The 12,959-nt window shown below is 39.6% G+C and overlaps 1 protein-coding gene across 2 annotated transcripts in view; it reads right to left on the bottom strand.

Moving 5' to 3' along the window:
* LOC113405012 (rho GTPase-activating protein SYDE2-like) overlaps window positions 1-12,959 on the bottom strand; it is a 51,038-nt gene that overhangs the window by 21,054 nt on the left and 17,025 nt on the right. For both annotated transcript variants that reach the window (XM_026655851.2, XM_026655852.2), the window contains exon 3: window positions 2,466-3,565. In XM_026655851.2, the coding sequence (XP_026511636.1) occupies window positions 2,466-3,565 (1,100 nt within the window). The remainder of the gene's footprint in view (window positions 1-2,465; window positions 3,566-12,959) is intronic.

Raw genomic sequence — 12,959 nt, 5'->3', positions numbered from 1 at the left:
TTTGATATCATATCCACTGGGGTATCAAGAGACAACAAATGTACTCTAGCATCAGGTAACCAAAAAACAAATTTGAGAAGTGTTAAGATATTATGCCAACATATACATTGTTTCAAGTTATATGAACACTTTTATACAAAGCAGGAGGTTATATTTCCTAAAGTTATCTAACACATTCAGGTACATGGGAATGGTATCTATACACGATTATCATGCATAGAAGAGTATTTGGCGCATATACTTCTACACGCTCTAACTTGATATATTTATCATTTTAAAAACAACTTTGTATTTTGGTAACACCCATTCTCCATACACTTCTCAAACGTTAAAGAACTAAACCTAAAACCACCTCTAACAGTGAGAGAGTTATTTTGATCCCTATTTTACTGACTGGTAAACTGACTTGTTTACCTGCTTCGGCCGATCATGGCTCCCACTGGCAGTGGTTCACTGCTCCAGGCCAATGGGAGCTGCTGGAAGCGGTGCGGGCCGAGGGACGTACTGGCTGCCGCTTCCAGCAGCTCCCATTGGCCTGGAGCGGCGAACCGCGGCCACTGGGAGCTGCGATCGGCCGAACCGGCGGACGGGGCAGGTAAACAAACTGACCCGGCCTGCCAGGAGCTTTCCCTACGCAAGCGGCGTCCCAAGTTTGGGAAACACTGGTCTAAGGCTACATGAGTCATGAGCAGAGCAGAGACTAGAACCCAGGAGTCCTATATTATATATGATGGCTTATAAAAAGGGACATATGCTAATGGTCAAATAAGTTACCTGGATCCAAGGCTCACTGATGTACATGAAGAGTTAAGAAATTAAGGCAATGGATGTTACATCCATATAACTGAAAGCAGAAATTAGAAATGTATATGCAGATATTAGACAAACACTCAACTATTAGCCATAAGGTTTTACTATCACAGCTTGTTAAATCATCCAGACACCAGTGACATTAGCAGAAACACAAACTTACATTCTGTGTAGTTCAGTAAGAAACCCAAGAAGTTTCATGTATAGATAGTCAAATGTGAAATTAACATGCACTGTACATTTAATGTTCTCAGTCTTGTTTGTACAGGTTGAAAAATTACATTTCATGCTTAGAAGCACCAGGCACCTGAAGACAATTCAGATCCTAATTGTTCAATGATCAGTAATGTCTTGATTGCCCAATATCATCTGCATGACTAGATCCTAACAAGCAAGTGCTGTGGTAAAATCGGAGTTGCATGATCAAAGTCAAAAATGGGAGTGGTGAAACCATTTGGCCCAGAACCAATCACCAAAAATGGCACAATTTTTAAAATGTAACAAACCAGGGGGTGTGGCTACTTCTGAATTGCAGGGTTCATCAAACAGAAGCGCACACCTTGAATGAAAGGGTGTGTCAAAGGCTCCCAGGCCTCACACATGTTATGGAGCACTATGTGAAAGTTGTTCTGCTAACTTCAATTAAATTGGCCAGAGGAGAAGTCTGCCATGAGAACTGTGCACCTTCCTTACTTTCACATTTTTTTCAGCATCTACAATTGGAAGTGTTACTGGAAGATGAAGATATCATGATCCTTTTAACACATTTTACAACCACTAGACTTATCAACCATAAACTATACAAGATGAACAAAAGACACTGCATGACACTACTAGATTTCAGAGTTTATCTTACAATTTTGGGGTCCCCCCATGAAGGAAGGGAGAGAGAAGTGGGAAAGAAAGAAAGAAAAAGGAAGGGTGTGTGTGTGGAGGAAGACAATGAGAGTTCTGTCTCCTTTTTGTCCAACTGCCAGAGGGGTAGATCAGACTTGGCCTGAGAAGTTTTTAGTCTGTTTGGGGGCTTCCCAAGCAGTAGCTTGTGCTTAAAGGCAGACGTGTTATGTATAGCAGCATAAATAAAGGAAAGGCTAAGGGACAAATCAGAGTCGATCCTTCACATTTTGGCTTGTGAATGCATTTGCTAAACTGAAGTTTTGCCAGGATGATAGCAAATAACTTTATTTTAGATGGCACAATGCCTGAATTGTGGGTGTTTGGGAATTTTATATCTTTTCAACATGTATGCAGCAGAAATGGTCTTGTGGAATGAGCCATTGGTTGGAAGTCAGGAAGTGGTGAGTCCTAACCCCAACGCTGCCTTAACTGAGGAGTTACTCCAAGTGCCATAATCTACAGTTTTATTTATGTTCCCATTGTCCTAACACACCACTGGGTCTGAAGCAGCTGAAAATGCTGGGTTCACCCAGCCTTACTGTTCCTCACCACGTTACAATGAGCAAGGGGAGAAATTTACACACTGACAGCAATAAAGTGATGAGACCAAATAAAAGGAGAAGCAAAGAAAAAAAAGACACACTGTGGGAAACATACTTACTGTATTGCCTTGCTCGCTGCTCAAATTCTAAACATAACAGTGCAAAAGGAAATTCAGCCACATGATATAGGAGAATTTTTTAAAGAGTTTACAGTACCTGGCAGCCTCTCTTTTCAATCTCCACAATACATTTCTGCATCAGAAGCGGTACCATCAAGCCCACATTTTCCTTCTCAACAACTTTTCGAGCATCTACTCCAAATATCACTGGCTCTCGATCTGCAACTAGACCATCAAGAGAATTCTCCCACTGTTCTATGAGAGTCAGTTTGACATAAATAAGCCCTCTGGGCTCCAGTTTGACAGCCAGCTGATGCGTCTTTGTCACTCGAAAAAGAGTGGGGAGAACCACTGTTCCGTGACAGCAAACACGATTTTTCCGTGGGGTAGGCTCCCAGCTGAAGACCACTAGTTTTAAGTGCTGGGCATTTTCAATTTCTATGTTGAAAGTGTGGTCCATATCTAAAAAAGTCGTCCTGCATGTAAGCAAGGCTGTTCTTGCTTTGTTTACTGAATCTACCTGAATTGCACAAAAGACATCTTTTGAGTCCATCCGCGGCGGTTTCAAATCTTCAGCACCATAGAAGTGAACACTCATGAGTCCGGATATGTATTGGGAACATTTGGGTTGATCAGAAAAGCTGTAATGTCTAAAAGCATCAATGTCTATTTCAGTTTTATTGTTGTTACTTGGAAGGGTCTCTTTTCCTTTCCCAAACCTGCTTACAGAACCGTGTTTACCCGATTTTGCTATAAGTTCAGGAGAGTCTCCATCACTGAGATAACCACCTTTACTGGAGGATTTGGAACTCCCACTGCTTTTCTTTTTGTAGCCGTGTTGTGACGATACACTACTGTCAAGATGATAGCGACTTATAACATTCCTGCTAGCAGCTGCTGTTGCATTTCCAGAAGATGGTAAAGATGTGGCATGGCTTGTATCCTGACAGTCACCTTTCAGCAAGGAAGAAGGATTATCTGAACTATTAGAGCTTGAGGTTCCTTTGATGCTCAGCTTCCTGCTGAGTTCTGGCAATTTTTTCATTTTCATTGAAAGTTTTCTCACAGTTCTAGGAGATTTTATTTTATCAGGGAAAGGCCAATTAATTGATCCTCCTTTTTTCAAAGGATTAGGACTTGGAGGAGAAATTTCTGTCGCTCCTGCCTCAGCCTTGTTTGCAGGTACGATTCCAGATCCTTTAAAAGAAAAAAAAAACAAAAACAAAATAGGAATGCATTTTTAAAGTTGCCCATTAACAGCAGTTAGCAGCAACAAAAAATTGTGAACTATGGAAGAAGTTAGTCTGTCAATATTCAATAAATATGGGATCTACTTAGACAAATATTGTGCATCACTTAAACAAACATAAGTATTTCTGCACTTTGCTGACTTTTTCAGCCAAAAGTTGGCAGAGGACAGTCAGAAGCTTGATTCTTCCCATTCTATTGAGGCTTTGCCTAACAAAACAGAATTGGTGCAAACAACATATAAACAATTCACTCATCCCACATACCTGTGTAGTACTCCATCTGTTTGTACAATGTGTCCTCACACAAGCTGACTTGACTGCTTCAGCAGGGTACAGATGCCAGGTAGCCATGAGTTTAGATGGGAAGACTGTGGAACACTACAGATACTCTTTCCTTTGAGTACTGCCACTTCCCCTTAGACTGCTCAGGAGAGCATACAGCCTGCAGTGCTCTGCAATGAAGTACTACAGAGGAATCCTCCTCAGTGCACACATCTTTCTTCTTCTTCTCATAAGAGCCCTGCCTCTATCACTGCAGCTGAGAACCCTGTTCCATTGTCTCCCCCTCCCTCTCAGTGAGTATCAGAACACTATTCCACTACAGGCAAATGGCCCTAAGTACACCTTTCTCTTGGCAGCTACTCTGCCCCCCTCACTCTGCAATGACAAGGAGGAGATTGAATGCACATATGAACAGCCATACTGGGTCAGACCAATGGTCCATTTAGCCCAGTATCCTGTCTTCCAACAACGGCCAGTGCCAGGTGCCCCAGAGGGAATTAAGAGAAAAGGTGATCGAGTGATCCATCCCGTCATCCACTCCCAACAACGGCAAAGAGAGGCTAGGGACTCTGAGACCATGGTGTTGCATCCCGGAACATCTGGGCTAAAGCCATTGATGGACCTATCCTCCATGAACTTATCTAGTTCTTTTTTGAACCCTGTTATAGTTTTGGCCTTCACAACAATCCCTGGCAAAGAGATCCACAGACTGACTGTGCATTGTGTAAAGAAGTACTTCCTTTTTTGTTTGTTTTAAACCTGCTGCATATTAATTTAATTGGGTGACCCCTAGTTCTTGTGTTATGTGAAGGCATAAATCATATTTCCTTATTCACTTTCTCCACACCAGTCAAGATTTTATAGACCTCTATCATATCCTCTCTTACTCATCCATTATCCAAGCTGAAAAGTCCCAGTCTTTTTAATCTTTCCTCCTACAGAAGCTGTTCCATACTCCAAATCATTTTTGTTGCCCTTCTCTGTACCTTTTCCAATTCCAATATCTTTATCCAGATTGGGCAACCAGATCTGCACTCGGTATTCAACATGTGGGCATACCATGGATTTATAGAGAGGCATTATGATATTTTCTGTCATATCTCTCCCTTCCCTAATGGTTCCCAACATTGTTAGCTTTTTTGACTGCTGCTGCACATTAAGTTTATGTTTTCAGAGAACTATCCACAATGACTCCAAGATCTCTTTCTTGAGTGGTAACAGCTAATTTAGACCATCATTTTGTATGTATACTTGGGATTATGTCTTTCAGTGTGCATTACTTAGCATTTATCAACACTGAATTTCATCTGCCATTTTGTTGCCTAGTCACCCAATTTAGTGAGATCCCTTTGTAACTCTTGACAGTCAGCTTTGGACTTAACTATCTGGAGTAAATTTGTATCATCTGCAAATTTTGCCACCTCAATGTTTACTCCCTTTTCCAGATCCTTTATGAATATGTTGAACAGCACTCATCCCAGTACCAACCCCTGGGGGACACCACTATTTACCTCTCTCCATAATTGAGCATTTATTTCTACCCTTTGTTTCCTATCTGTTAACCAGTTACTGATCCAGGAGAGGACCTTCCCTCTTATCCCATGACTGCTTACTTTGGTTAAAAGCCTTTGGTGAGGGACCATGTCAAAGGCTGTCTGGAAGTCCTAGTACACTATATCCACTGGATCACTCTTGTCCACATGTTAGTTGACACCCTCACCAATCTTCGAATTCTTTGAGACATGATTTCCCTTTACAAAAGCCAGGTTGACTCTTCCCCAGAAAATGATGTTTACCTATATGTCTGATAATTCTGTTTTTTACTACAGTTTCAACCAATTTGCCTGGTACTGAAATTAGGCTTACTGGCCTGAAATTGCCAGGAGCACCTCTGGAGCTTTTTTAAAAAATTGCTATCACATTAGCTATCCTCCAGTCATCCGGTACAGAAGCTGATTTAAATGATAAGTTACATTCCACAGTTAGTAGTTCTACAATTTCACATTTGAGTTCCTTCAGAAATCTTGGGAGAATACCATCTGGTCCTGGTGACTTATTACAGTTTAATTTATCAATTTGTTCCAAAACCTCCTCTAATGACACCTCAATCTGGGACAGTTCTTCAGATTTGTCACCTGAAAAGAATGTCTCATCCTCTGCAGTGGAGACTGATACAAAGAATTCATTTAGTTTCTCTACAATGGCCTTGTCTTCTTTGAGTACTTCTTTAGCACCTCGATCATCCAGTGGCCTCACTGATTGTTTAGCAGACTTCCTGCTTCTAATGCACTTAAACATTTTTTGCTGTTAGTTTTTGAGTCTTCGGCTAGTTGCTCTTCAAATTCTTTTTTGGCCTGCCTAATTATACTTTTGCATTTGACTTGCAAGAGTTTATGCTCCTTTCTATTTTCCTCAGTAGGATTTAACTTCCAATTTTTAAAGGATGCCTTTTTGCCTCTATTCGCTTCTTTTACTTTGTTGTTTAGCCATGATGGCACTTTTTTGGTCCTCTTACTATGTTTTTTAATATGGGATATACATTTAATTTGAGCCTCTATTAGGGTATTTTTAAAAAGTTTCTATGTAGCTTGCAGGCATTTCACTTTTGAGACTGTACCTTTTAATTTCTGTTTAACTAGCTTCCTCATTTTTGTGTAGTTCCCCTTTCTGAAGTTAAATACTACTTTGGTGGGCTTCTTTTGTATGTGTCTCCCCCTCCCCTGCCCCAGGGATGTTAAATTTAATTAAATTATTGTTGCTATTACCTAGTGGCTCAGCTATATTCACCTCTTGGACAAGATCCTATGCTCCATTTAGAACTAAAAATCAAGAATTGCGTTTCCTCTTGTGGGTTCCAGGACTAACTGCGCCAAGATGCAGTCATTTATGGTGTCAAGAAACTTTAACTCTGCATCCCATTCTGAGGTGACATGTATCCAGTCAATATGGGGATAATTGAAATGCCCCATTATTATTGGGTTTACTATTTTTACAGCCTCTCAGGTTTCATTCCTCCCAAGAGTCCCAAGTTGCCCTGCCTCTTAGCTGCCAAAAACACTTTCCTCTTTCTTGGCACAATGCCCCCAAAACAGACTTGGAAGTTAGGCAGTTCCCAGGTGACCTTCACCTGTGAAATAGCTAGTTTCCCAAGGCTTAAACAAGTCACACCAACTGACACTTTGCTGAAGAATAAAAGCCTTCCATCATATTGAGGATGAGGCTTTTTTTAAACAACTAAAAAAATCATCCAAAGCCCAAGATTTGGTGGTGATGGGGGACTTCAACTATCCGGATATATGTTGGGAAAATAACACAGCGGGGCACAGACTATCCAACAAATTCTTGGACTGCATTGCAGACAACTTTTTATTTCAGAAGGTTGAAAAAGCTACTAGGGGGGAAGCTGTTCTAGACTTGATTTTAACAAATAGGGAGGAACTCGTTGAGAATTTGAAAGTAGAAGGCAGCTTGGGTGAAAGTGATCATGAAATCATAGAGTTTGCAATTCTAAGGAAGGGTAGAAAGGAGAACAGCAAAATAGAGACAATGGATTTCAGGAAGGCGGATTTTGGTAAGCTCAGAGAGCTGATAGGTAAGGTCCCATGGGAATCAAGACTGAGGGGAAAAACAACTGAGGAGAGTTGGCAGTTTTTCAAAGGGACACTATTAAGGGCCCAAAAGCAAGCTATTCCGCTGGTTAGGAAAGATAGAAAATGTGGCAAAAGACCACCTTGGCTTAACCACGAGATCTTGCATGATCTAAAAAATAAAAAGGAGTCATATAAAAAATGGAAACTAGGACAGATTACAAAGGATGAATATAGGCAAACAACACAGGAATGCAGGGGCAAGATTAGAAAGGCAAAGGCACAAAATGAGCTCAGACTAGCTACGGGAATAAAGGGAAACAAGAAGACTTTTTATCAATACATTAGAAGCAAGAGGAAGACCAAAGACAGGGTAGGCCCACTGCTTAGTGAAGAGGGAGAAACAGTAACAGGAAACTTGGAAATGGCAGAGATGCTTAATGACTTCTTTGTTTCAGTCTTCACCGAGAAGTCTGAAGGAATGCCTAACATAGTGAATGCTAATGGGAAGGGGGTAGGTTTAGCAGATAAAATAAAAAAAGAACAAGTTAAAAATCACTTAGAAAAGTTAGATGCCTGCAAGTCACCAGGGCCTGATGAAATGCATCCTAGAATACTCAAGGAGCTAATAGAGGAGGTATCTGAGCCTCTAGCTATTATCTTTGGAAAATCATGGGAGACGGGAGAGATTCCAGAAGACTGGAAAAGGGCAAATATAGTGCCCATCTATAAAAAGGGAAATAAAAACAACCCAGGAAACTACAGACCAGTTAATTTAACTTCTGTGCCAGGGAAGATAATGGAGCAAGTAATTAAGGAAATCATCTGCAAACACTTGGAAGGTGGTAAGGTGATAGGGAACAGCCAGCATGGATTTGTAAAGAACAAATCATGTCAAACCAATCTGATAGCTTTCTTTGATAGGATAACGAGTCTTGTGGATAAGGGAGAAGCTGTGGATGTGGTATACCTAGACTTTAGTAAGGCATTTGATACGGTCTCGCATGATATTCTTATCGACAAACTGGGCAAATACAATTTAGATGGAGCTACTATAAGGTGGGTGCATAACTGGCTGGATAACCGTACTCAGAGAGTTGTTATTAATGGTTCCCAATCCTGCTGGAAAGGCATAACGAGTGGGGTTCCGCAGGGGTCTGTTTTGGGACCGGCTCTGTTCAATATCTTCATTAACGACTTAGATATTGGCATAGAAAGTACGCTTATTAAGTTTGCGGATGATACCAAACTGGGAGGGATAGCAACTGCTTTGGAGGACAGGGTCATAATTCAAAATGATCTGGACAAATTGGAGAAATGGTCTGAGTTAAACAGGATGAAGTTTAACAAAGACAAATGCAAAGTGCTCCACTTAGGAAGGAAAAATCAGTTTCACACATACAGAATGGGAAGAGACTGTCTAGGAAGGAGTACGGCAGAAAGGGATCTAGGGGTTATAGTGGACCACAAGCTAAATATGAGTCAACAGTGTGATGCTGTTGCAAAAAAAGCAAACGTGATTCTGGGATGTATTAACAGGTGTGTTGTGAGCAAGACACGAGAAGTCATTCTTCCGCTCTACTCTGCTCTGGTTAGGCCTCAGCTGGAGTATTGTGTCCAGTTCTGGGCACCGCATTTCAAGAAAGATGTGGAGAAATTGGAAAGGGTCCAGAGAAGAGCAACAAGAATGATTAAAGGTCTTGAGAACATGACCTATGAAGCAAGGCTGAAAGAATTGGGTTTGTTTAGTTTGGAAAAGAGAAGACTGAGAGGGGACATGATAGCAGTTTTCAGGTATCTAAAAGGGTGTCATAAGGAGGAGGGAGAAAACTTGTTCACCTTAGCCTCTGAGGATAGAACAAGAAGCAATGGGCTTAAACTGCAGCAAGGGAGGTCTAGGTTGGACATTAGGAAAAAGTTCCTAACTGTCAGGGTGGTTAAACACTGGAATAAATTGCCTAGGGAGGTTGTGGAATCTCCATCTCTGGAGATATTTAAGAGTAGGTTAGATAAATGTCTATCAGGGATGGTCTAGACAGTATTTGGTCCTGCCATGCGGGCAGGGGACTGGACTCGATGACCTCTCGAGGTCCCTTCCAGTCCTAGAATCTATGAATCTATGAATCTATATTAACAGTGGGAGGAGGCTGATGAGGAACGCTAGCAGGCATACACCAGAAAGGTGTCCTGTAATTTTCTGTGCTGAGTGCACACATGCTCTTCACCCTATGACAGAAATCAGGACGTTGAAGGGAATACCAGTCTCAAAGACAGTAGATTGGATTTTCTTCTCATTTTCATCAGTGTCAATCAGCAGTAATCCCACTGAAACTACAGAGTTACATCAGAGTAAAATTAGGGTACACACGAGAGGGGAACTGGGCCCTGTAATTTCAAGCTGATCAGCAGGAGTGAGATCATAGTGCTTATCGACAGTCTCTTCATTTTGAGTCATTTTTTTCTCCCTTGTAATATTTATGTTCCTCCTTGGTAGCAGCTACTACCAGATTCATTTTGCAGTTTGGATAACATAGCTGTCGCCACTGAGAATTTAAGACCACTTCACAAAAGATCACTAGCTATGGGCAACCAGAAAGACTGTACAAAGTGCACCTTCCTCCCACCCCACCACAACAGGAAGAGGTCAGAATACTAAAAAAAAAAAAAAAAAAAAAACCTAAACTTCTATTTTCTACAACTACAAAAACAGGAAAGTTTTAACTATAAATCTTGGTAATAAAATGCATGCTGATCCATATAAGATTAGATGTTACATAGCTTCTGTGCATACTGAACCTCTTTAATATACTTACTTCTCTAGTTGGCATATTTGGTCATAACCATTGACAAAACTTCAAGCACAAATTACAATCCTTTGCTAATACAGGACTGGGAGAATCTGCAAATCAGCAAGCGTTGCTTACAAAGGATACTCAGTAAGTCACACTGTCATATTTAATAAAATGTCTGCACCTTTGTTACTACCATTAGATTTTTAAAATGCTTTTAGCTTTAATTCATAGCACTTCACATAACCAAATAACTGTACAGTCATTAATTGATCTTCACAATTCCCCTCTGCTAACCTGATTTACTTTTCACCATTTACAAGGTTAGTTTATTTTATGCATTTCACTCAGCTTGAACAGTGAAATCATATAGGCTAGTTTCACTATTTTACTAAAACCTTATTTTTAATTTGTTTTTGCAGAAGTTACAAAAAACTAACTTTTGGGGACTAATTTGAGTATCATTCTGATAATTTTTACAGATACAATTTTTTTTGTTCAAAAAGGTTCCTGATAGTAAAAAAAATTCCAGTTCTGAAAAATAGTGCATAAGATCTGTTTTCCAGCAGAATTTTCTTGAATTTTCTTGCTTCCTCAGTTGTTGTGTCCCATTGAAATAGTTTCCTTACAGGGAAAGAACTTTTTCTAGCATGCCTGCTGTGTTTTTCTGGCAAGGAGCTAGTAAGAAATGTGGCATTTGATAAAACTGGACAAAGCCTTTCCTTGTACTGCAAATCACAGCACAGTCCCACTGGTGGGCTGGCCTGAAGCATTCTATAGTAAGCAGTACCATGCTTTAGCCTGCTAACATTAATCTTCCCTTCCTGTCAGAAGTCTCTGGCACAGGCTTAGAAAAGCAAGCCAACATATTAAGCTTCTCTCCGTTTCATTAGAACTGAAGAGTCAATCTAACATTCTGACTTTTATGTGTCCAACTTCTGCTGTATTCAGCACTGAGCAGTTAAAATGAAATATGTGGCTGAGTGAAACTTTAACAGTCAACTATTATACAGGCCGGTATTTCAATGAGTATTAAGCCACATGTTTTTCCAGTAAAGCCAGAAAGTTGCTAAGGTATGCACGTGATTTTCAAAACAGTATACTAAACAGCTTTTAACAATCTGCAAAATGTAACCTTACTACAGTCTAAATCTAACAACTTTTTACTCTGCAATACAGATCACTCTATATGGCTTTCATATAATATTGCTTAAGGAAATAAACTGCTTCTGGTTACCTATAGTATGACAAATCATAGAATGTTCTTATGTAAACTCAATCCTAATTTCCTACTACCACCCAATCAGAATCTTATGATCATGTCTGTTACACTTAAAAAATATTCTGCAGGAAGGATGGCAGGAGGAAATGATATCTACAAGGCACCTGCTGTTTAAATGACTACCAAGGCATCACCATGAAAAAAACAAAATGCTTTGTAATTTACTGCCCGACACACTAGACTTTTTCAGTAAGTTTGAACTTTTGCAAACAGTCAAGTTAAAATAATGAAATTGAAAGCCATTACTTACGTTTTCTACATAAATCAGCTTTATACACTTTTATTTGTTGGCTTTATAAGCATGAGAGAGAGAAAAAGATGTTTTTTGCAGAACAACTCAATTCAGAGATTTATAGTTTTATATTAGACTGGTTGCAAGTTTTCCTGGAAGGACACTATATTGAACAAAAATGACTTGGCATTGTATGTGATTACCTCAATGAGTTATTTATTGACTCTGATTAACAAAGCAAATGTTTAGGTTTGTGCAATAATGTGATTGAACGAAGTTATAAAGCCTATTTCACAACTGACAAGTGGCAAGTAGCCCATGGGAATTGCTACTTTTCATCTCAGCTTTTTATTCAGAATCAGTGTCCATCAGTCCTGCAGGTTAGTCCTAATGAAATTACATCTACACAACTGTGCCCTAAGGGAATAAGTTAGCTCACTTTAACCTGGAGAAGAGAGCTCTTCTTCAGATTCTGGAAGCTTGAAAGCTTCTCTCTTTCACCAACAGAAGTTGGTCCAATAAAGGATATTACCTCAGCCACCTTGTCTTTCTATATAAATCTCTGTCAGACTGATTGCCAACAAGTTGTATTATTTTAAAGGCATAATATTTGATTGTCCTGACTTACATGCAAGTTTTTCCTCCATTTTCAGAAGTTTTAAAGGTTTAACATTTGCTTTAAAATTTACCAGAAAAAAATGTAATTTTTTTATAAGTAATGAGTTAAGGTGAATGGATAACTGGCCAACAGTCTGTTACAATTTTAAAACAAACATCCAACGCCAATGAAAACCTGAAACTACTACTGAACTAAAACTGCTGTTCAGTATAACCTTTTCCTATAGTTTTCCAGGAATACTTATCTTAGTAGGTATGATACATATAATTCTGAAAACATCTGTTTAAGTTCATATAAAGCTTTGTGGTACACACACTACAGTTAAAACCATACCATTCTTTAGAAAGAAAGAAAGAAAGAAAGAAAGAAAGAAAGAAAGAAAGCTTTTTTCAGTGGCTTCTAACAAATTTTCCTTTACATCTGGATTTCTCATGCTTTTTTTCAGCCTACTGATGAACTTTGGAATGTTTATAAGCAAATCAAAACAAAACCATCCACATACAAAAGCAATTCTGGTGTAAGATATTCAAAAAACCCCACACAATATTCT

Source organism: Terrapene carolina, unplaced genomic scaffold (assembly GCF_002925995.2).
Source record: "Terrapene carolina triunguis isolate 2854851 unplaced genomic scaffold, T_m_triunguis-2.0 Scaffold211, whole genome shotgun sequence".
In the NCBI taxonomy this organism is placed as follows: Eukaryota; Metazoa; Chordata; order Testudines; family Emydidae; genus Terrapene; species Terrapene triunguis.
The sequence above is the reverse complement of the archived record's forward strand: the minus strand, read 5'-3'. Positions and strand labels throughout refer to the sequence as shown.